Genomic DNA, 24,612 nt, shown 5'->3' with positions numbered 1-24,612 from the left:
TTTTCCATAACTTCCACATCTGGTGGTTATCACTTCCTGCTTCCATCCTGGGATTCTAGTTGAGGTTGTGAATGACTGACCTGAATGAGTTGTATGAAATAATGCTTTGCTTATGGTTGCCGGCGGCACTGTTCCTCCCACCTACACCTCATCTTTATACATTTCTATCAATTCAAGCTTTATCATTTCAGCAGCATCCTTTCTATAACCATCTCCCCCCCCCCCCCCCCCCCCCCATTAGTTCCAGTTGGTTCTTTTGAACTCTGGAAATGAAAAACCTGCTTCCTCCACATTTTCTTCCACGCCACTACAGCAAAGTTGGAAACTAACACAAGAAAATTCCCTTACCAGCTCCCTCTTTGGCAACTTATTGTAAACCACTAACAGAACATTGAAGGTTAGATTTAAAGTTAACCCCCACAATTACTTTTTAAAAAATGGCTATACTATACACTGGGAGGGCTTTAGCAAGAAGCTGTTCCAACGTAACTGAAGGGTGATTTTACAAAAAAAATGTTAATCTCGAACAACTCAGACATAGGTGTGTAACTCTGAGGAGTCATGTGTGCTTCAAAGTTAATATATCAGGTGTTCTGCATTTTCCTTTGTGAATGTTAATTTTGCTCTCCTTGTGATTACCTGTTCTATATTGCTGTTATTAAACCTGATTTTTAAAACAAAAAGAAAAACAGTGGGAAAGGACGGAATGCGTCTGTTTTGATTGTTGTTAACAAATCAATGAATGTCCTTCATCACCTCGTGTCCTCTTTTATTTCCCCGTCACCAAATCTCTGATGCAGCCCTGTGTTCTGTTCGCTTCTCATCATTTAATTTTCTCTCCTCTTAGACTCCATCATTTTTATATTATTCCAAAATCTGGTGTGTGACGGTGTCGGACTGTCTCGTGTTTTCTCCTGGGTTGTATGTTGTCACTGATTTAACTTTACATGTTTTTTTCTTTTTGTGTATTGGACTTAATGTTGTGTTTTGTCACTGTTGTCATCTCATCCTTTTTTTGTGTCCATTTATAATGATGACCATTAAGACAACATGTTAAGGCGAGACTGATGGTCTGTCCACATATTTTGTTTCCTAAACACCTGTATGCAAAATAAATTACAGACAAAAAAAGTTGAGCATCTTTTTATTTTCTGTACCTAACATGGGGGGGGGGGGGGGGGAAATGGAGAATATTCCTTGTACAAGTCATTGTTTGATAAATCTCAAAAGTCTTAAATCCTGTCACAAATCCAACATATGTTTTAGATAGAAAATACAGGCGTCTGTTTTTCAGTGCCACTTTAAAATGTTAATGTCTAGAGTTTAACAATTTCATAGGAAAAATACATCATCAAGGAATTTCCAAATGAGTGAATTTAGAAGTTTGAAATCTAAAAGTAAGAGAAATTTGCTCCACTGGAAATTATATAAGCCTCCATCCCATGCAATTCAAAGTATAAAATATAGAGTACCTAAAAAAATATGGATATAGAAAAAGAAGATTAAGTGTAAAATATAATGGGCATCATTACAAGTTATAAAAGTTGTCATGATGGACCCCTCATGAGTTTAATCCGCCCATGCTAAACCTATATCATCTTAACTGGTATAAACTAATGTAACCCTTTATAATCTTAATTAATATAAACAAATATAAACAAATATAATCTTTAATGGTATGACCAAATAATCTTAAATGATATAACAATCAATAGAAACTACATTTCAAAGCGTCACGCACTGATGACATCAAAGACAAGCATCAAAGCCCTCCTTCTTCCGGGCAGCGGACCAATGAACGCAGCGGGGCGGGTCCGGCTGAGCTGGAGAAAGAAACTCCACCGCTCCTCCGTCAGTCGCCATTTTGAGACGGTCGAGCCACCGACTAGTTGCAAACGTTTGTTACGCAGCAGGTCTGTAACGTTTTTTAATCATATTTAGGCCGATATACGATCCAATGTCTCGATTTCACAACAATCGCGGCGGACTCGGGATGAATCACTTCCAGGCCCGCAGAGGCGGTGGACCCGGCGGCCCGATACGAGGCGGACTGATGGGGAACCCGAACTTCAGGAACCATCCCTTTCAAAACCAGAACCAGAATCGAAGGGGACAAAACAACAACTTCAACAAACCGAACAACCAAGGACCACAGATCACCCCCCAGAAGAACCTGCCCATCATCCCTCCACCGACTCCCGGCCCGGCCCTCACCATGAAAGGCCCCATGCAGCAGCAGCAGCCGCCGCCGGCCCCGCAGCCGCCGAAGCCGGCCACCCCCACTCCTCAAGTCATCATCAAGACCTCACCGCAGAAACCCATCCTGGCCTCCCCTCCACCCATCCAGGCCAACAAGAACCAGACCCCGGAGCTGAAGTCCCCGGTAGGAAATACTAACGGACAACCACAGCAGCAGCAGCAGCAAAAGCCGCCGCCGCCGCAGCAGCAGCCGCCACCAACACCACGTCCGAGCCCGAGGTCTGGGCCTCACCAGGGCCAGAGGACCACCCCATACCAGGGCCATAGGGGGGCACCGCCGCCGAGCAAGTTCAAGCAAGAGCGGGAGGAGCAGGAGAAACGTTCCTCAAACACGAACTCAGCGGAGGGCAGCGCACCACAGGTCGGTGATAAACCTTGAAAAACATTTTTTCCATTAATGGCGTCGGTGACCATTGTTAGCAAACGCTAGCCCAACGGGAACGGCTATGGATGCGTTCGATTTGAAACGTTGTCCAAGCCGAGCGGGCGGTGTTTCCCTGAATGGTGTGAAAGTTAAGCATACCCGCCTGCTTCAACGCACGGCGGCACTAGCCGTGATGCAAATCAAACGCACCGCTGTATAGTCGTTTTACCCGTCCGCCATCTTGTCTAACACGTCTGTGGTTATATCTTCAAAGTCTTATCACCCTGAAATAAATGATTTCTTCTGTTACACGTGCTCAGCGGTGCGATTTTAATTTAATTATTTATCTTGTCTTACATTCGTCCGAATATCAGGGTTTCAAAATGTAGGACGAGCCGTTGTTGCCTTCAGTGAGTGGGGGATGGGCGACCGAGCCTCGAAATGAGGACACCGAAGAATAAGCTGCAATTATCTAAGTTTATATTTAGGACTGGACCATGAAGCCATAATATATCAATATAAAGTATTAATATCATTCGACATCGATCATTTTCTCTTACTTCCCTGATCTTTGCTCCTCGGTGACGGATGTGGATTCAAATTAAAAAAAAAATTCAGAAAGTCAAACACGCTTAACCATTTTAGAAATGTTATTTATTCTATATTGTGATAATAATTGATATTGTGGTGTTGCCCAGCCCAAGATATTACACAATACATGTTCGTTGTAAGTGAATTCCTGTTGATCTTCAGGAGTCTCTTGTGTAACAGCACTGAAACCTGATCCCTGTTTGTCTTGTTCACCAGGAGGGATTCAAGGCGACACTGTCCATGCTGCTGAAACCTGGTGAGAAGACATACACTCAGCGGTGTCGTCTGTTCATCGGTAACCTGCCCAGCGACATCACAGAGGAGCAATTCAAGAAGCTGTTCGCAAAGTATGGAGAGCCCAGCGAGGTCTTCATCAACAAAGGCAAAGGCTTTGGTTTCATCCGGCTGGTAAGACTCCCCCCTCGCTTAGGCGTGGCAATGGATTGAAGTTGTTCTGTGTAGTGATACATGGTCTGTTTTGGTGTATCCCTAACTTGCTCTTCTTACAGGAGTCCCGTGCACTTGCAGAGATCGCCAAGGCAGAGTTAGATGACACACCAATGAGAGGCAGGCCTTTGCGTGTCCGGTTCGCCACGCACTCCGCAGCCCTGTCTGTGAAGAACCTGTCATCGTTTGTCTCCAACGAGCTCCTGGAAGAGGCGTTCTCACAGTTTGGAATGGTCGAGAGGGCCATTGTCATTGTAGACGATCGTGGGCGCTCCTCGGGCAAGGGCATTGTAGAGTTTGCCTCCAAACCTGCTGCCAGGAAGGCTCTGGACAGGTGCAACGAAGGTGTCTTCCTTCTCACAACGTAAGTGATGTTAGATCTTTGAAGCACTTTTTTTATAGTCCACGAATGAAGCTTGAAATTTTGCTTATTTGTCTGTTTGGCTTGTTTCAGGTCACCTCGGCCTGTTATTGTCGAGCCTCTGGAGCAGTTTGATGATGAAGACGGTCTCCCAGAAAAACTGGCACAGAAGAATCCCAGATATCAAGCGTAAGCATGTCACCATAATAGAACAGTTTTATTTTTCCATTGAATGGGGTTTCCTTACGGTTAGAGTGACCCTTTCTTCTCCAAGTCATTGTTGTGGTAGCAGCAGATGGTGTGATGGGGGAGGAGAGATTCACTGATTGCAGCAGCTGCAAATCAATATTCTGTGCTGGGTGGCAGATGTTGGTGAATCAAGGGTGGGGGATGCGATCTGATTGACTGTGAAAGAGGCTAATGAGATTTGAAATTAAAATATTTATCAGTTTCAGGAGATTTAGTTATTGTAAAATTTACAATGGGTGGAAAGAACTCTACTACTAAGTCCAACTCTTCATGGCCTCTAAAGCTCATTTTTTTTTAAAAACACTGTATTCAACGAATCTTGGTCTTGTGTCTACAGAGAGCGTGAGGAGCCTCCTCGCTTCGCTCGTCCCGGCACTTTCGAGTTTGAGTACTCCAAGCGCTGGAAGTCACTTGATGAAATGGAGAAGCAGCAGAGGCAGCAGGTGGAGAAGAACATGCGCGAGGCCCGCGAGAAGCTTGAGAGCGAGATGGAGGATGCCTACCATGAGCACCAGGCCAATCTACTCCGACAGGGTGAGTGTAGTTGTAATGTTGTCTGAGCTTTTGTTCATATTTTCTGCTGTGTTCTTGAATTACATTAAAATGCTTGGTTTCATGTCCTTTCAGATCTGCTGAGGCGACAGGAGGAACTTCGACGCATGGAGGAGGTACACAGTCAGGAAATGCAGAAGAGGAAGGAAATGCAGCTCAGGTATTTGTTAATTAGAATTCGGAGTCTTGTTGTTGATTGACAAAGATTTTTGTCATCCAGACATCCTCTCATAAACAGATCTGCTATTACTGATGCTCAATCGTACAACTTTATTGAACTTTTTCTGTTTTTAAACAGACAAGAGGAAGAACGACGTCGGAGGGAGGAGGAGATGCTTCGTAAGAGAGAGATGGAGGAACAGATGCACCGTCAGCGTGAGGAGAACTACAGGATGGGCAACTTCATTGATGTGAGTGAATTTTAAATGTAGTATACAAAATGTATGTTTAATGAAGTGAGATACTTCATAGGTATTCCCAGGTTTAATGTGTATTTCCTTGTCTTTGTCCTATCACAGAGGGAGAGGGAAATGAGGATGAATCCCGGTGTAGCTATGGGCATGGGAGGTAAGTAATCTATGTTTCTGTTATTTCCTTGAGATTATTAAGAAATGATAGCACAGGATAAAAATTATAAAAATCTAAACTAACGCGATTTAGTTTTATTATTAAACTTATTGTTTTACTTCTCTTAAGTTCCCTATTTTGTCTAGATTATCAAAAGCTCTGCCATCAACAGGTCACATAAGGATTTGCCTGCAGGTGCAGTATGTTTTCCTAACTTGTTCTGTTTCTGCTAGAAATGCCCTTCGGTGCAGCCGGTCAGAAGTTTGGAATGGGCTTTGAGGGACAGCAGGGAATGGGGCCGTCCGCAGGAGGCCTGATGGGCAACGAAATGGTAACGTATCCCATTTTTGGGAGAATCCATAGTTAATGTAGTCTGTGTTCGGCTATCCTTTTTGATGAAGACGCCCGGTTGAGTTTTTTACATGTAAAGATCTGCTGGTTGAGCAGGTTCTGGAAACGTGAACGACTTGTGTCATAGTCACTCTCAAGTGGCTTGCTGGTTGGTGAATGTGACGGAAATGCCGCCTGTCTGATAAGGTTTCATCCAGTGGCCAGCCAAGCCCCCTCACCTGAGTCTTACCGTGTTCCAGTTGCGAAACCATCATCCTGCACTAAATCTAAGAAAAATGCTCTTCACTGTGTTCTCTAATAGCTGTAGACAGACGTCCGTGGCTCCTCTCACTTATCACACTGTCTGTGTTATGGACTGACATTGCAAGCCCTGTCAATCTGAGCTGGACAGGCACTTTTTCTGACCGGAAGCAGAATGGCATCTACCAGTGTTTTTCCAGTTCGAAACCACTTTTTTGGGTTACCAGTTTCATTTATAATTTGTCATGATGAAGAAATTAAGCTGCATATCAACAGGTTCTGGTATTTTTGTGTGGCAATGTATACCCTGTGTGACGCTCTTTAATTTGACACCTGCAGTGTGGTTGTAGTTCATCCTCTGGACCAGCAAACTTCCACCTTATCAATCTCTTAATTTTTTTTAATGAGCATCTATTAAGATTTAGTGCAGGTTGATGGTATGAGACATTTTTTAACAAAATTATAAAAGCAACACAACAACTGGAGTAATTGAAGGGGGCAGGCACCGCCTTGTGACTTTGTGTTATAAGTTGTTAATAGTGGACCAGGCTCTGTGCCTCTGGCAGAATTGTAGTACCAATGTTAGCTCTGCTTCTCCCTTACAGTTGACAGTAAGAGCGGCTTAATGTTGGCTGTGAATGAAAAGTATTCCGTGAATACTTGGCTTTCTAACAAGCTTTGTTCTTTTGTATAAAAGCTTATATGCTGCAACTTATTATAGGTAGTTTTTTTTTTTTTTTTTTTTCAAAAGTAATGCTACACGTATAGCTTCTGTCGCCAGGGTTTATTCACCCATGGATATATTAATTTTACAAAATTTGTATCTTTGCATTTAAAGGGATTTAAGAAGACTTACTAAGTAATTTAGTTTTCAGATTCAATTCATTGTAGCAATGTTAATTTTTACGATGCAACATTTTCACAAACATTCGGGTTGCATCAGTTGTGCGTCCTGACGCAATCATTTTTGAGACACACTTTAAATAGAAGTCAGACCATCTAATTGAGTAGATCCAGCTCAAAACGCTCATGTTCTACATTCTGACTACACTAGTATTTTCTGTTCTAACTTTAATTTATCCACTGTATCTTCATGTTGTAAATCTGAGCTGGCCTCCTCTGCCGGACATTTGGCCTTTTCAGTCTTTCTCACTATTTCCACAGAACATGTCAGAAATGGCACATGTTTTGCATATTGATGAACAGACTGTTATTTGTTGGGGGGGATGGGTGAGCTGAATATCTTGTGCAATGTTTATTTACTGTGCCCAAGTGCATGTACGTACAGTCCCTGTACCTCAGATCCAGGTCACATTTGAGACCATTGGTAGACAATTTGTCTTTTATCATTGCGGTGCCAGAAAAGATTCTGAGCCACAATTTTTGTATTGAAATCATTTACAACGGATTTAGTCACTATGGCACATCATTTCTTAGCCTTTTCCCAAATTTCTATGGAACCATGAATTCCATCTGCAAAAGAGAAATACAAAATCTCTTTAGTAATTGATTCCTAATCATAATATTATAATGTATTTTTCCCTAAATACCCCTGTCAAGAGTTTTGGGCATGCATCTCATGCCCCATTTGATGATCATACATAGATAATTATGGTCAGTATTTATAGAGTGCTTCACCTGATAGCCAGTGAGGACTCTAGTCTTGGCATGCACTGGACAGACCATGCGAGGTAGGCACTGACTAACGAAAGCATCACCCTCTCTTCCTTTTCCGTATGTTACCTGTGGCACCTGTGGACCTTCATATTGGAACGAACCGTTTCTTCGGATGTTCTCCTGCTGGTTGTGTTGTAAATCTGCTCACAATATAAAACGAACCACCCCTATTACCATACCTTTTTGTGCACCTCCATATGGACATGAACTTTGCTCTTGCGCTGTGGCCTTATCCCAAAACCATATTCCTCCGCCTTCCTTTCTGCCTCCCTGGCGCATTGAACCCCGCAGCGCAATGAGCGCTTCGCCCAAGGCGGTCCTAGGGGAATGGGTCCTGGCAACCCTGGGTACGGCAGGGTTCGGGAGGAGTTTGATGGTCCTGCTAAGAAACCCCGTTTTTAAACGCCGCTCTTTGATGCACCCTACAGCAATTTGTACAGATACTTCAAAACAAATATGTTGAGTCGCATTTCTTGTATTTAAGTTTAAGATTGTTGCTACATTTTAGCTTGACAATTTGCTCCTTTTATGACAGAGTCAATATTTTCATTTTTTTATTTTGTATTGTCAGTAGTTTGGAAAGATAGCTCGCCCTCATGTGATCCTTTAGTTCTTCCTGACCCATGTACATTTTTCTTTTCTAGATGTACTTACCTCTGTGAGTCGCCGTGAAGTGATACTTGTAACATTTTTCTCAACTTTCTATGGCTGTGTTTTGTGCCATTAATTTGGAATCAAAGCATGTATTATAATAAAGACAAATTGGTTCTATGAGGACAAACCTTTAGCGTTTATTCCTAAACGATGAAACGTTCAAAAACAAACCAAATCTTTGTTTACACAAATGAAATAATGTGGATAAATCTGCCACATTAGGTCTTAAAGGGTCTATGTGTTATCTCTGCCACAATCCTGACCTTTTAAATTCAGTAACGCGAACATTAAAAAAACGTTAAGCCCCTTCCTTCTCTCTCTTCCGCGGATTTGTAAAACTTTCAGCATCTGATAAGATTTCGTCGACCAGGCAGCACCCAGGCGCAATTTATTGTGCATTTTTAATCCACAGCTTTTTTTTTCCATTTCATGAACACTGCACTCGGGGGTAAACCGAGACATTAAAAGCATAAAGCTGTTCATGTTTAGTTGGGTGCACTAATTTGGTCAAAACGTTTCAGGTAAGCAGAGATACTACACATAGAGCCTTTAAGAATGCAAGTATGCATAGTGGACAGACATGAGTCTCCTTATGAACACACTGCTCATATCACATACATCGTCCACAATAGTGTCTCATGTGCATGTTCTGGGGTTATTGACTACGTGGAACATGCAGTCCATTATATTGAAGGGTCATAGCAATTTACAGTCAACAAACTTCACTTACAGTTAGTGTTGCTGCCTTCGTTGGAGCTGAACTAGAGCAAGAGCGCCCTCTAGAGTCACAGTTGTGCTCCGTGTCTGGGCAATTAAGTTGTTTTCACATTGTGAAAAAGCACCAAGTGCTCAGCAGAGCTCTTACTGCGTTGTCCCTCTCTGAACTGAAACCCAACTGAACGATGGACATTACCTATGATCCCCGACTTCCTGAACCAGAGGAGCTGCAGCTGTAACAAATGCACCAAACTCTTCTTAGTGTTAATTGATCTACAGTTCAGCATTACGCTCGAACTTGATGGACCTGATTCCGATGATTGAAGCTTCGCGGTTCTCACAGTCGTCGCCGAACGTATCCACTCACCAAAGTTTAGAAGAGCAAGAACAGACGTTCATGGTGAGGAGTGGGAGAGAAAGAGGAAACATTCTCCCTATTCCGAGTGACTGAACCATCAAACTCATTTTAATAAAGGTGATATCTTAACTTAAAAAGTTGCATAATGTGGCTTTAATTGGGCTGTTGGTGACCCAGTTTGTGTTTATTTCTTTAAATCATACATTATTGGACAGAAAGAACCATTTAAATTAACTTTTCTACTTTGACATAGGTGTTAAACAGCTGCTGTGCAGTTTGCAGCTGCTGATAATGTAATGGCAGTTGGTTAAGTAAATGATGATCATACCATCTATTAACAGCTGTATGATCGTAGTTGGAAACAATTGATTTCCATTGAGTGGGTGGATTATTTTTTGCAATCCTGCATGTAAACATGGTCATTTTTAGTTAGTTAGTTGACTTCTGACAGAACATCTACATAGTTGGTGTGTAAAAGGAACACAGGAACATCTTTACTGAGGGATCTGGTAAAAGGTCATATCCGAATCCAACATCCATACCATCGCCACAGTACCTGACTTTACATGACGTGCAAGGAGCTGCATTGGTCAGATTTTAAAGAATTGGAAGAAACTAAAATGTAAATGTGTTACAGTTCTGTCTTGAAAAAAATCTTCACTTGAAAGAAAAGGGTAATGGAGAAAACATTTTAGCTCCAGTTTTAAAGACACTTGTGTTAAATGCAAGTCAGAAATTAAATCAGTGCTGGTTTTAAAAAATGTATTTAATTCTTAAACTAAACAGGCTGACAAAGTCTTAATTTTTTTTTTAAAGAAGACAAAACAACCAGAGTCTAAATCTTTTACTCTGAAAATTATGAACAAGTAATTTGGCTCCTACTGGAATGTACAGCCTGTCGTTGCTGAACCTTTTTCACATTATGTTACTGACACTGTTGATGTTTTACATTCCCAAGTGAATCCCTTTTAACATCATGACACTCCACGGAAAGAAGAAACTATCTAGTGAGCTTTTACACAGAAGTCATGTAAATTATGCTCCCAATACATTTGTCGTTGTTTGTTGCATTAACCATCCATATGGCCGAAAAGGGATTTTTGATCCTTGATTGGTAATTATAAAGTATTTGGTTATTTGTTTATTTTTTTTCTCCAGTGCTTCTTTTGACTTGATGTTGGACCAACCATGACCATTCTGGTCCCTTCCCAAGTAATGTCGGCTCCTGGAGGTTTTATCACATGATTTGGCCTCAAGTTGGAGCTCTGCCTCCATTCAATGATTTACCTTAGAAAGCATTTTTCATAATAAGTCCAATGATAGTATGTAAACTTTTAAAACCAAGTCAATTCCATTTACCTTTCATATTGATAAGAATAACTTGGTTTAATTTTATTCAAAACATGCTGACAGAAAAAGCAGATTCAACCATTGTCCACAGAACGTAACCATTTTTGTGGAAGGTTGTTACTTGTGTTCGTACTAGCTCATGTCAGCATCTGGCTCCAGTTAATGTCGATGCTTAAACCTTTAACCCTGGTTGCATCTTTATTTTTAAGAATTAGTGGCTCTGCATCTTAACTTTGTAGTCACTTGTACAGTCATTACAATGTGATCCCAGCTGCACTGACAGCAGTGTGCAAGTTAATTAGATTCAACAAGTATAGGCTAAGGCTGAATATTTTCTATCCTGCATTGCTAATGACTATTATTATCAGAGCTAGAGGAACCGGGACCCTGCCTGAAAACATTGACCATCAGAATGTTTCACTGTCCTCAGTGGCTGACAACATGTGGACCTATAACAGGAAGACCTCAGTGCATCTTATGGGGGAACGTCAAATAGCTAAAGACTTTTTTTCCACTGGGTTGTGAAGTCTTCCAAGTGCTTCTGTGTTTCATCTGACAACCTGCAGAACACATTTTAATGGAGGCAAAGCAGAGGACGACACTTGGATGAATTTGGTAAATTGTGGAGTGTGCACCTGAAATGTTGCGTGTGTTTGTGTTATGTCCATTTTTTCTTTAACAGGTTTGCCCAGCTTTAAGAATTGTGGACTGTGGAGGAATTTGAGGCTGTGTAGTGTGAACCCAAAATGACCTGTTACACAAAGCCAATATTCTGGGATGGCAAGATTCAGCTGGCACTGTGCACCAGATTGTAAAGCTTACCATGCACGAAAGATATGGAGCAAGGAATCCAATTTTCATCGACTTCTGAGCCAGAATAATTCTCTGGGGGCAACCGGCAATATTTTATTGTAGACAGCAGCTAACTGGGTCTTCTGTTCACTGTAGACTGTTAGTAGTTAACAATACTTTTTTTTTTATCACACAAAACACAAACTGCAATACTTATTGTAGGTGTTTTAGTTATCTGCATACGAGAGCAGATTTATAAAATCAGCACAGATATTTAAATGCGGGTAGCCAGAGCTGCTCTAATCTAATTGGTCAAACTAGAAACCAGAAGGCCTCCGGCCCCCAAATCCCACGTCCCTCACATTTTCACTCTTGTGCCGGTGAGTTACAAGTCAGGTAACGATTTGTTCATATGACGTTTATAGTGATTCATAAATTGGAAGAAACAGCTAAAACAGTTCACTTCAAGTTTGAACATAATGGACTTTGGTTACATATGATTCCCAAATATTAAGACATTACTTCCGACGTTTGAGCCAGTTTACTGAACCATATTTTGCTCTTATCAAGTCTAGAACTTGATAAACTCTAGATTTTAATTTTTACTGATTGCAAACTACATTTATGGAAATAACCAAATTTTCAGCCGTTTCAGGTTTTACATTTCTTCTGGCACCTTTTAACATCGGCTGTGTTTGTGAAGTAGTGTTAGTGTTTTTTTTATTTACCTTGGCCTGTATTTGCTCCGAGAGTTGTTCTAGACTTGATATTCTGTTCACAGCTTCTAGTAAAACACAAGATATTTGTATCTCCAATTTTGTTCATTAAGTAATTTAATAGAAATCAAGAAATTAACAAATACATTTAGTTTGACACCTCAGCCATTTTAGTAGTTTTTACTTGGTAGAGTACATTTGATAGTCATTTTAGGAAATAAAGTATTTTCTCAAATTGTCCAGATGGACCAGTAGGTTTTTAACCTGGCTTGAATTTTAGTTTTCTTAGAAACCAAGTTGGCAGATTCTAATGCACAGTACTTGGATGTGGACTAGTAATTAAAATATCCACCTCAATATTTATTTTAATCACAGGGGAAATGAAAACTTAAAGCAAGAGGTAAATAATATTCAAAACTTTGAAATTAATCACTCGGACTTAAAAATAATAATTGAGAAATAAATGATTATGCACTTTACAGATGTTATTTTACTTGTCTAATTTGGTGCAGAATAAGTTCTAAATAGTATTTTTTTAAAGTAGGTAATATATTTGGTTAATTCAGAGTTTAAATAGCGTAAAGAACAGTTCTGAGTTTTCCTTCTTCCCACAGTCGGTGAAAATCCTCTAGAACAGAAGTAGAAAAACACAGGTGGATCAATTGGACTGAAATGTAAATTTGAACACTTGTAATGTTATGTATGTCTGTTGGTGTTGTGTACCATTTGTTTTTCTCTAACAGGTTTGATCATCTTTAAAGGTGTTGGACTTTGAGATGGAACTTTCCAAACCAAGAAATTCAAAGTCGGTGGTAATGGCAGATTTAGCAAAGAATACATTCAGCTGGACGTACATGTCGCTCCGGCCAGAGCGATTTTATTAATGAAAAACTATCCCTCTAAAGGAGCAAATAGCTAATGTTGTTAGAAACAAATCCTTATTATTGATTGATAGGTGGTGGCTCACTAGTATGGACTGAAGCTGGGAAAGTTGGAAGAATTGATCTCCTTTGTTATTGCAGTAACAGTAAAGGTTGAACTGAAGTTCAGAACATGGATCATACATTTAGTTTTTGTATTGTTGGAGTAAAATAATATTTCAGACGTAAACCACTCTCCATTAGGCCGATGCCAAATCAACCTCAGTCTCATTCTGAATAAGCAGCCTGGTTTATAGTCACATTGACGGATACACGTTGTGCCGACCAGTCACGACAATGTAGGAAGTGATGATCAAAAACCTGCAACGTGAACTCAGACATAATTCAGAAGCGGTGGCTGAAATATGTTCCACTGCCATCAGGAGAGAGCTGTTCTCTCTTCGCCCTGACGATGAGACAACCAGGCAGATTGAACTGTACTGGAAACCTCCTCTACCTCAGTTCTATGTATTCGATGCCAAATATTAGGCACAAACTGTGGCTCTTTTTTATAACTGTCAAACTGAATCTGTGAGGAACATTAATATAAGTCATCCCATGTCTGAATGAAGTTAAACTCTTTCATTACACCAAGAAGCCGGTTATGTTTGATATTCCATCTCTGATAAGAGCAGGAGGAACCGAAGCTTTGACACTTTCAATGAGAAACTCACTCTTGGTGGAGATTTTAAAGGTTTCATCAAGCAGCATTTAGCATATTACTCAATGATGTGTTGGAGGTTTGGAACGCACTTGATTATTGAATTAATCACAATAACCTTTGACTTGATGTCTGTAGAGGGAGAGTAAGTGATTCTAATTGGTTCATTTTGTCAAAATCTTCATTTTTCCCTCACGTTTTACCAGGAAATCCCACGTTGATACGCAGCCTCGACTGAAACAACGTTATGCTATTCTAGCCAATCAGCAACAGGGGTCGCTGATACCTGTGATACCTGTTGTCTCCTTGTTTTGTTTTTTCTGTACAACATGCAGAGTTTTACAGCCACGGGGACGGCACATTAGACGCCCTGAATTTCGCCATAGTGTTGTTGCCTTGGCAATGCATGTCCATGACGTTGGGGACGGAGCTTCTGAAGGGGGGGGTGTATTTGTTTTGCTGTTAGGTTCAATTATCAGCAGTCGTTTACAGAATCACTTACTCCTCCTTAAAGACAAGTTCTTATTCAAGATTTATTTAAAAGCAGCATCAAGCACAGTGACTATCTTACTGATGTCTGGAACTGGGATGTCCCCTGTTTCCAATACTTTTTGGCTTCGGTCAATGACATTCTTAAGAATGAATTTTTTCAGAACTTTGTTAAGATTTATTTAAAGGCAACATCAAGCACATGAGACTCATCAGTAACTTTATTACAGAAGTCTGACATGAGGATCTCTCTAGTTGCCAATGCATTTTTCTTTTGCATCTTAGAAGTAAAAATTAAAGCCAAAGCTTTGACACTAACATTCTTAGATTGGTTGAAAGGCTTCATGTCATTTATCACCCACACGTTTTCATATTCATCCTCTTTTGTGAAACATTCCTGACTTTAAACCTGTTGGTAAAAACTACATTTGACCACCTGACCAACCACCTTACTCACCAATCTACCTGATGTAGGAGGCCTCGCGCACCTTACGCTTGAAGAGAGGATGGTGCGTGTGTTGTGTGCTTATGTCTTGTGTGTGTGTGTGTGTGCGGGTGTGTGTTGTGTGTTTGTGTGTCACGTCTTTGGGTACATGTGAGGTGTGCTAGCTGCTGTCAGCCAGCTTGTCAGACAGGCTGCCCCAGTCCACAGTAGAGGCTCTTCTCTGCAGTTGGGTTACAATGACGATGAGTAGTTCTGCAGAAGTCAGTGGACAGTAAAGCCTGGACTTGTTTGCACTGCAGCCTGAGGTATGATTACACAGATCAGCTGAACGAGTAAGGTAAGTGTCCAATCCATGTTTATAATACAAGATGCATAAGCTCTCCCATAACTTAACTCTTTTTTTCCTGTGTCGCTGCTCACAGTGACGCTCACAGGGCTTCTGGCATCACACTTACAAATAATGGCTTCACAGTGCAGATCTCGGTTTCTCAACCTTTTTGTGTGTGGGTGTGGCGAAGCATAATAGCCTGTGCAGTGTGTGTGTGTGGTTGTAGTACTTGAACTTCTCTCTATGTATGTGTGAAAACAACTGACTGGACGGCTGAGTCACTGGTTCAACATTTTTTTTTAAATGCAGATGAAACTGGAAACGAGTCGTTGTGCAACCTTCTGTGTCTCAAGAAAAAAATATCCTGTTTATATTTTTGGGGCGTGAATCGTGATCAGCAGTGGAAAAAAAAGCCACTGGAAAATGTCTCGAAAACGCAAAGGTCAATACATGTGATGGTGTTTCCCTCTGTAATTCTCTCAAAGCTCTGGTGGTGTTTCTGTCTTTGTACCGCACCTCTTCAGTAGCTACATTGCTCAGCTTATTACCCCTCAGAAACAACAACCTTTATTTTGCCCCCAGCGTGGATCACTTAAGTATTATTAGTCATTACAATTATAAAACGTGTATTATTTGTCACTTGTCAACACAGTATTGATATCAGGAACAGCACCTGTTATCACCACCCCTGACTTTGTTTGTGTCCTGTAAAATTAGATCTATTTTTTTTTGTGGTAGTGTGACGGGTTCTCAGCAGTTTGACAGTGAAACTATTCACACACTGAGTTACTCTGGGGGGGGGGGGATCACAGAAAGTGAACATCCCTGTCAGACATATTATTTGATCTCGTACTCAATGCAGTTTGTTGAACTTTGATCATGACACAACAATCTCTGCGACTTTGTGAGTTTTATCTGTCGGATGAACGATGGAAATATTCTGAATTCTTCTTCACATTTAGTACTTTTCACTCAACATCCGTCTGTTGAATAATAGACTGTAAACTTGGGGTTTACTCTCACCTGAAGCATCTATGCTTCCAGATCTTTAATCTAGTTTGTTTTCTTCTTCACTCTTCTTCTATGTTGGAAACCCAACTCCAAACCTAGAGGATTCTCTGAGGAATATAAACAAGATATGGGAGATTATACCTTTTTCCAAATAGTTTCCATCACATGGAAAATAAATATGTACTGGAAAAAGAATTATAGTAACTGTTTTCTAACTTGCTAACTTTGGGTCAGCTACCAGATTGGTAGAACCGTCCCATTTTAGTTGCAGTGACTCTATGAACTCCACTGCCTCTTAATGTTTATCAGTAAACAGCCTTTTTAAAACGGGGCAAACACCTGAATCAGAGGTGAAGGTTTCTTACTGTAGCTTGTCCCAGTGTTTTTCATTTATTACAGTCAATGATGTCTCTAATGTCACAGCAGCTCAACACACTCCTTCATGGTGTCATAGCTCAGTCACATCTGAACACACTCATGAGATGCACATATATTTAGATTCAGTGTTTCACTTCAATGTCCTGTCTGATTTAATGTCCGTGAAGTTCCTGAGTGATTCTGCCGGACCTTTGTTAGAATCCTCACGTGTTTAGGTTTTCTCTAGCAGTGACGGTTGTGTGTACATTCAAAGGTGTATATTAGGCAGGAAATACTAATAGTTAATACAGCATATCATGCTGATTTGCCAAAATGTAAAGAAGGGCTCAAGTGGAACCGTTGACTTCATACTTTCTGTTTACATCAACCAAAGCCTTATTGGAATGGTTCTAAAACAGCATAAAAAGTTTAAATCCAGTTATCTAAGTTTTTTGTGTATTACAGACCCGACACAGCAGTTACTTCCTAAAGTTTCTGATCGTTTCTCATCCTGCTGATCAGTGTTGTCGGAGGAAAACAAGACTATTTTATTATCTTGAATTTAAAATGTGCAGTAGCACCAGACTCTGTTGCTCTTCTTTCCTCTCTCCTCTCAGTACAGTCTTACTCACATTGTCACTCTGTTTCACCTGAACGCCCTGTCATGCCAGTGACCAGCCCGCCATGTTGAAAAGGTACAGTACCTGACGACTGTGGCCATTTCCCTTTGTTGCTTCTATGTAGGAGTTGTATTGTAGCTGCGAAGAACTCTTGTGCTGTTTATTCTCACGAGCTCGGATGAGCTTTTTTCAAGAGGAAACTTCACTGTGATGTGAATCCAGCCCTGGAGGCTCTCGATGCATCTGTCTGCACTGTGATCCATTTTCTATTTCAAACCCTGATCAGTCAAAAATCTTGTCCACGTCCCGCCTCAGAGTGTGATGCCAGAATGACCCTCAGGCCTCTTAACGGCCTCGTCTAAAAGTGCACCGCCCAGAAATCTGCACTGAAAACGACCACCTTCTGTAGATGGTTACTCCCGTGTGTCAATGTGCAGCTCCCAGCTGTTTGGGGATTCGCGGTAACACTCCTGATGTGTCAGTTGGAAGTCCAGCTTCTCACGGCTCGGTAACAGAACTCACAGGTCTGCAACAGATTTGAAAGTTGTCGCCCTGAATTAGTTTTGTCACCTCTGCACTTTCAGAACAAACTAGGTGTGCTGAGATGCCTTTTTAATAACTGTCTCTGACTGAACTTTGTCAAACATCTCTACACGCTCACAAACACCTGTATACGTTCACATGTAATGCATGTTCACATTATATTCACATACATGTTATCAAGAAATAAGTTTGGTTTTCTTTAGAATCTCCACTGGTACCATCACAAACACATGCAAACACTGAACACACACGTAGATGCTCAAGTCTTCATTGTTCTTTTTTTAAGGTGCCAACTTCAAAACACAAGAAGTAGTAATGAGTTCACTGTCAGACTCTCACTGTCTGTTTCTCGCCACAGGATCCCGGACCAGTGGAAGGAGGCTGATGATCCACGTTGATTAACCACGGTGAGCTTGACACATGTTAGTAGATAAATGGGCCTAGGGTTAGGGTTGGAGTAGAGTAGAGGTATTACCAACCCGAGTCCATCAGGATGAGTTGATCCAGACTAAAAATTCATTAATATTTGAGTTTGGTCATTTTGGCTCAGTGATCTTCAGTTGTAACAAGTCAATAACTTCATTTGTGTTCTTGTTTTGTAGGTAAAGTGAAGACGATGTCTGATTAATACAAACAGAGCTGCAGAAGACTCGGCGTCAGAACTGAGGCGACATCGGGACGACCTCGGTGTGAGTTTCTCTGCAAACTGCTTTTTACACTGAAGAAATCCAGAATCTCGTAGCATACAGTCATTCCCCTGATGGTGTAGGTTTTATGTACGAATGCACTGGAACCAGAGAAATAACATTTCAGTTAAATGAACCTTCTCTGTTGCAGAGCTGCAGATGGAGATGCAGAACCAGGAAGTGTCCAACAGCGGGTTAACGTCCTGCTGACCAGAGGAGGGGGCGGGGTTTACTCCTGATTTCAAGTTTTAATAATAAATGAATATTAAAAAGATATATATTTGTTTGTCTTTTCTTAAGTGACATCACCTGTGCATGTTTTTATAATTGACAAGGTTATTTAAATTATTTTATAAGGAGTAGTAGGAATTTACAGTGTATTTGAATATAACAGCATTTACTCAAATTAAAAGTGCAGCCGGTTGAAGAATGAAGAGACGAGAACCAGTTAATTACCAAACATTAGAGGCTTGTCTCTGAGCAGGTGGTGAATGGAACCCCCCCCCAGGCCCCCAGCCAGTCTGCCTCCGACTCACCTCACTGCCTCCGCTCTGAGTCCAGTTACAGTCACTGGTGCTGCCGCCTCACACACTTGTATCCTGAGGGTTTGGCTGTCAAACCTGGAGGACGTCCAGCCCGGTGGCGGCAAGACGATCCGGGGAGAAGCCTGAAGGCTCGGGGGTGAATGTGGGTCAGGTGTGAGTCGTCTGAGTCCTGGCACAGCAACACAGGGATTCTGGGAACAGGCCAAATGCACAGAGGTGACGGAACAGGAAACTGGATGAACAACAAATGCAGATACCGGTTTATTTGGTCAATATGAAAACGTTATGAACTCCTACTTATGCTCACTGCCTGTAAACTGACCTGGGGAAGAGGGGGAGGCGGAGAGGAGGTACAGTAGTTGGTGTCCACCTGACCACCAGCAGACATGCATCATTCATGGACATGCATGATTAATGGTGTCCGCTGCCAACAGGTGGAGCAGAACAGTCCCCTCTTCATTCGCCCCCTGCAGAGAGGCAGCTGACAGATCCAGGTCTTATGCAGGAAAGTCCGGCTCAGGAGAAACACTAGATAACAGGGCTTCATGCTGTGGTGGACAAACCCAGTTTAACCATCAGAGCACCTCTCTCAGGTGAGTTCTTCCCCAGGTGTGACTCCGACTCGCATCATCCATGAGTGGCCCTGCTGGAGCTGCACCCCCGCCAGCTGTCGTGGGTGGACCCCGGCCCCAGAAGGCCGTGCAGGAGAGCAGGGCCCTGGTCCAGACCCACCTGCTCACCATCTCCCTGCAGCCTCCACCCAGGGAGGGGGCAGGGAACACGGGCAGCAAAGCCCCCCTGAGGCTGCCCTCGCTGGTGGCTGCAGGCCGAGGGTCTCGCAGGAGGAGCAGCATGGCTCGACTCAGGTACGACACAGTCACACCTCAGGTGAACATCAATCTTTGTTGTCCGAAGGGAGTTTTTGTTCTGATACATAAAACCTAAAACTTGTGTTAAAGCATGTGCAGCACAAAAATGCACAATAACAGACTGTAGTTTTAAATATTTGAAAAACCAGGTGAGTTTAATTTGCCTGTATGTTGCTGTGACATGCAGGTGAGTCACCAATAAGGATGTGGTTCTTCTTTCTCCATTGACTCACTCACAGCAGGTATTCAAATATTTCCCAGAATCCTCAAAGACCCTTCGAACAACCTGGGTGATACAATATATGAAAACACAAAAGAAGAAAACGTTTTTTGCACAAAGGGCAGATCATGACACGACATAAGAAAACTCTAGATATGTTATGTTGTGGGCTTTAAAAATGTAAATAAATCACATAACTTGAGAAACTGGTTAGAAACTCTTTGTAGTTTGCAGAGGGACGATTTTTTTCTTCTATTCCAGATCTTTACAGACTTTAAAGAATCTAGAAATATCAAAACAACTGTACGTCTTTATTTTCAGGAAAAACTGAGGCTTATTTTTGTGAATCTGATATCATGGGTTCAAAAGATACACAAACCGGATCTTTTGTGTTTGATGATGAATTAAGTTAAAGGAAAGTTGATCTCTTTTGCTTTTACACCAGAGGAGACGTGACACGATTATTTAAATTGTCATATTAGTCCTTCAGTTTATTTTTTTCTTCTATATGTATAATACAATGTTTCACATAGCATTAACATCATGTAACAGTTTGAAGAGTTTTATTGAGATTGATTTTGTCTGTTTTTCTTTATTTGATGACAGTTAACAGCCTTGTTTGTCTTGAGGATCCTTTCCTTTAATATAATCAATAATTATAAAGTATCTAGTTTTAAATTATTTTCATGCCCAATATGCATGAACAAGATGGAAACTGGCAAATTCAGACCGTTAAAAACGTTGTGCGTTGAGATAAAGGACGCCATCGTGTCCCGGTGGCCTTCAGTACCCATCATGCAGCGGTGTCACCTCTAAATGTGATTAATCAGCCGTCTGTCATCTCCGCCTTCCCCGTCTCTGCTTTCATTTCAGCAAAAGTTCCTGTCAAAGCGCAGGTTGAACGCTTGACTGGAATTACACTGTAATTGTTTCCTCTCCACTGTGTCACTTTGATCACATAATGTAGGCCACTTCTGCCCCCCCCTCGACTGAGTGGACCAGTGTGTCATAAATCTCAGGTGTGGAAGCTGATCCGTCGCCTGATGCAGCACCGGAGGCTGAATTCACTCAGAGGAGGGAGAAACCTGAGTGAAGAACACGCCTCCCACAAACACACACACACACACACACACACACACACACACACACACGTATTTGATGGCCTCCACTCACCCAAGCAGAGCAGGTTTTGAATAACCATCAAATTAACGAGGAGCCATTCGATTTTTTTCTCTTCTACAGACATGAACAGAATCTATAGAACTTCTCTGATGTTTCCAGCATGTTGACATTATTTTATGGTTTAAGTTACGCCCCTCGACAACTACTGGGTGTCGGATTCCCCTCAGTTCTTCTCCACTGCAGAAACCCACTGACCCGAAGGTGAACTTGTACCTGCTGTAGAGATGTTGGAGCTAAACTTCGTCTCCCTGCTGGAGGTTTCAGGTGCTAGAGTGGAGAGGAGCAATCAAATGTGTCGTAACATCTCAGTTCAGCAGCATAACCATTATTTCACTGCTGTGGATACAAGGACTTTTAATAAGAAGCCTTAAAACAACGTTGTTTTTTAAGTGACGTCAATCTGATCCTTCGCTGGCCTTTAGATGATGGTTCCTCTAATCTCGTCTTTCATCAATCTTTTTTCTCCACAGCCTCAGTGAACCATCCCTTCTCGCCCTAAACGAGAGCGTCCAGTTTGAGGGATTCTCCAACGTCCGTCGTCCCAGTGTTTTACAAAGGCGACCCCCACCTCCTCCTCCACCTTCCAAGTCGCCCGCCCTGCTCCCCTGCAGGACCTGGCTTCCACCCGGCAGCAGCCAGAACCTGCAGGACAGGCAGAAGGGCCCAGGCTGCAGCAGGCCGGTCTATTTCCACTTCTCCCAGGTCATCCAGCCCAGGTCCAGACCAGCCAGACGTCATTCACACAACCCGACCCCGAGTGCAGACACAGGCAACCTCCGACCTTTAGGGATGCACGACTCCTCACCTCAGAGGGAGCCTCTGTCAGTCATTGGGAAGCCGTATCTTCGGAGCTGCAGTCAACGCCTCGCTCCAGCTGCTGCTGCGGCTTCAGCTCCAGCTCGAGCTCAGCTCCACGTGTTTCTGCCCACGGAGGCGGAGGAGGTGGACAGAGAGTCAGTGGATGAGGGCTTCATGGATGAGCTGGACTGTAAGATGACCTCTCTGAAGCTCCAGCAGGGGGCGCTAAAGACACTTACATACCATTGATAGATCATCTGTTGTTTAAGTGTATGGACAAAAGTATATGGACAGCCCTGTCCTTATATTGTGATACTGTTGTTCCTCGATGCTGTCAATTAAAGTATTATTGCAGAAAGGTGAAGTAGGAGATCTTGCATCACATGTAGACAGACATCTTTAGAATAGATGAAATAACTACCTAAACTCGTTACGCCGGGTTTACACCGGAGGCTGCGAGGCAGCGCAGCGCCGTTCCCAAGCACGCAGCCGGGCTGTTCACACGGGACGAGCATTTCTCCGCTGGTCAGCCCGCGATTGACTCACATGTGGCATTTGTCTGGATCGTTGGGACCGGGAGGCTGCAGCAGCTGCTCGGGCGCGACCGCTCGCTCTCCCGTGCGTGAGCTGGAATTTGTGTCAGCGCCACACAGCCGGCAGTGTGGAAGACTTCCGCAGTGTTCAGCACTCCTCTCTTTCTCTCTGTCTGTCTGCTTGTGTGCTTGTAGTGGATGGGCAGAGGGGGACATTTAATTATGTGATTGGGAAAATTAAAACTCCAGGACGACAGAAGGGGAATACAAAGTATGGGATGCATATTTGATAATTTATATCATATAAAATATGTAATTTATATCGTTTAAAATCATGGGGAGAGAGGGGGGGGGGGGGGCTGGCTCACTAGCATTTAAAGGAACAGGCACTCAAAACAGGTCACTCTGTGGAGGGCTGTTTGAAATGATCCTTGTGGTATTTTGACCAAAGTATGTTACAGACATTTCATTAAGACCCCAAGGAACCATATCAACTTGTGGTAAAATGGGCATGCTATGTCCCCTTTAAGTCAGAAACGTCATGCTCGAGTGACTGGAATGAGCTTCCATTGTATTGTGACAACACAATACAATGGAAGTCTCCCTACATGGCCTTGGCCCACCCCCCACCTCATCCCCCCGCCCCCCCACACTCGCTACAGAGAAGACATTTGCCAGACCACGTCATTTCGTTATTGCAAAGCTCGGATACACTTGGAATAGCTAGCTAGCAGCATGAAGCCAGTCAAGTACTCGAGGTGCGCTGTGGTCGGCTGCACAGACCCGCACAGATCGCTACATCACGTCCCAGCCTCAGAAGGCCCAAGAGCGAAATGGATTCATTTCGTATTTGACGGAAACGTCCCGGAAAGAATTGGCAAAAGTCTGTTTGTGTGCGCAAGCCATTTTGAATTGGACTGTTTTAACAACCTGGGCCAGTATAACTCTGGACTCGCAAAAAGATTGACCCTGCAAGCGGAGTCGGTCCCCTCTCTCCGCCGCAGTACTTCAGACTTGGGGAATGTAAGTATTTTTAAAAATAATTCTGGTACTTGCTTCTTTTGACCGTTTAGCAACGTTACGGATGTTGTAGAGGGGTTGGGGGGGGTGTTAGCATTGTTGCGTTTTGGGGAAATGTGTACTTGTATCTGTAATTTTCGCGAACAATAACTTTTTTTAACATTAGCGTGTAAGACCTAGCCTCGGAGCCAGCTGGTGGACAGCAGTCGCTAAAGATGTGGCCAACGAGTTTGTGTGTGAACAGTTGGGCTAGCCTATTTGATCCATGCTTACTTATACAGTAGATAGTTCGTTTGGATGTCTATGAGGTGGAATTTGTGTCGAGGTATATAATGTCTTTATGAGAAATAGTTCTCTCATCATGTTGGGGTGGAGGGAGGTGTTCATAATCCGCCTGCATATATGATTCAGGGCAATTAGCCTTCCTGTTGATACCTTTCGACACAACGATGATGGGGTCACACATGTAAACAGTTTGTCACTGTGGGGCATTTTAGGGTTTTGTGTATAGTACAGCACAAGTTAAAAATACTATTTACTATATGATTATTTCATAATGATTTCGAGGAAAAATGCAAGTAGAGGATGCATAGTGTTCCAATGTTATTGTACCTACACTTCTGTGTTGTGAAAATGATATGAGGTGTAATGAGACTACATTTCTTCAAGTGCAAGAGATTTATTTGCTTTTGGTTCATTTTGTATGCATGGCAGTGCAAGGATAATGGTCAATGAGATGATTTTTTAAATTTGTTTAACTTTTATTTACAGTATGGAGTGTTTTGCTTTTTATGACATTCAGGGAAAAACATGCATAACATTGCTGCTCTTGTTGTTTAGCGAAGCAGATCTGGGCCGTGTGCTAGGGCATGTCATGTAGCCTGCCAAACGGATCCACCAAACATGTGCACAGTTGCCACGCCGCTTTCTGTGAAAAGTCTACCACCTGACTACAAAGGTACAGGTTTGTTTACCCTCGGTTACTTCGTCATGTCATTCATTGTGTCTCTGTGTTTTAATTGTAACAACTTCTCGTTGTTTAATTTGGTGTGACTCCAAGGATACTGAATGTATGTTTTTATGTATCATAGGTACACAGAAAACTATGCCCTGCACTGATGTCGGTGTTGAAACTGTGGC

At 42.3% G+C, this 24,612-nt stretch overlaps 2 protein-coding genes across 4 annotated transcripts in view; one reads left to right on the top strand and one right to left on the bottom strand.

Annotated features, from left to right (window-relative positions):
* LOC117770959 (tapasin-like) overlaps positions 1–24,612 on the bottom strand; it is a 1,175,540-nt gene that overhangs the window by 181,396 nt on the left and 969,532 nt on the right. The window lies entirely within an intron of this gene.
* Positions 1,842–18,577, top strand: sfpq (splicing factor proline/glutamine-rich). Of its 3 annotated transcripts, XR_004615462.1 has the most exons (12): positions 1,842–2,620; positions 3,431–3,622; positions 3,724–4,025; positions 4,116–4,211; positions 4,609–4,805; positions 4,899–4,983; positions 5,122–5,233; positions 5,342–5,390; positions 5,624–5,721; positions 17,978–18,026; positions 18,222–18,308; positions 18,457–18,577. XR_004615462.1 is itself a non-coding variant. In XM_034600858.1 (11 exons), the coding sequence occupies exons 1-11, from the start codon at positions 1,958–1,960 to the stop codon at positions 8,058–8,060; spliced, it is 1,746 nt and encodes a 581-aa protein (XP_034456749.1). In that variant the 5' UTR covers positions 1,842–1,957; the 3' UTR covers positions 8,061–8,322. The 3 variants fall into 3 exon arrangements, 2 of the variants coding, with proteins under 2 accessions (XP_034456749.1, XP_034456748.1); XM_034600858.1 differs by lacking the exons at positions 17,978–18,026; positions 18,222–18,308; positions 18,457–18,577 and adding an exon at positions 7,950–8,322 and having other exon boundaries at positions 1,842–2,251; positions 2,411–2,620; XM_034600857.1 differs by lacking the exons at positions 17,978–18,026; positions 18,222–18,308; positions 18,457–18,577 and adding an exon at positions 7,950–8,598.

Source organism: Hippoglossus hippoglossus, chromosome 11, assembly GCF_009819705.1.
Source record: "Hippoglossus hippoglossus isolate fHipHip1 chromosome 11, fHipHip1.pri, whole genome shotgun sequence".
Lineage (NCBI taxonomy): Eukaryota > Metazoa > Chordata > Actinopteri > Pleuronectiformes > Pleuronectidae > Hippoglossus > Hippoglossus hippoglossus.
The sequence above is the reverse complement of the archived record's forward strand: the minus strand, read 5'-3'. Positions and strand labels throughout refer to the sequence as shown.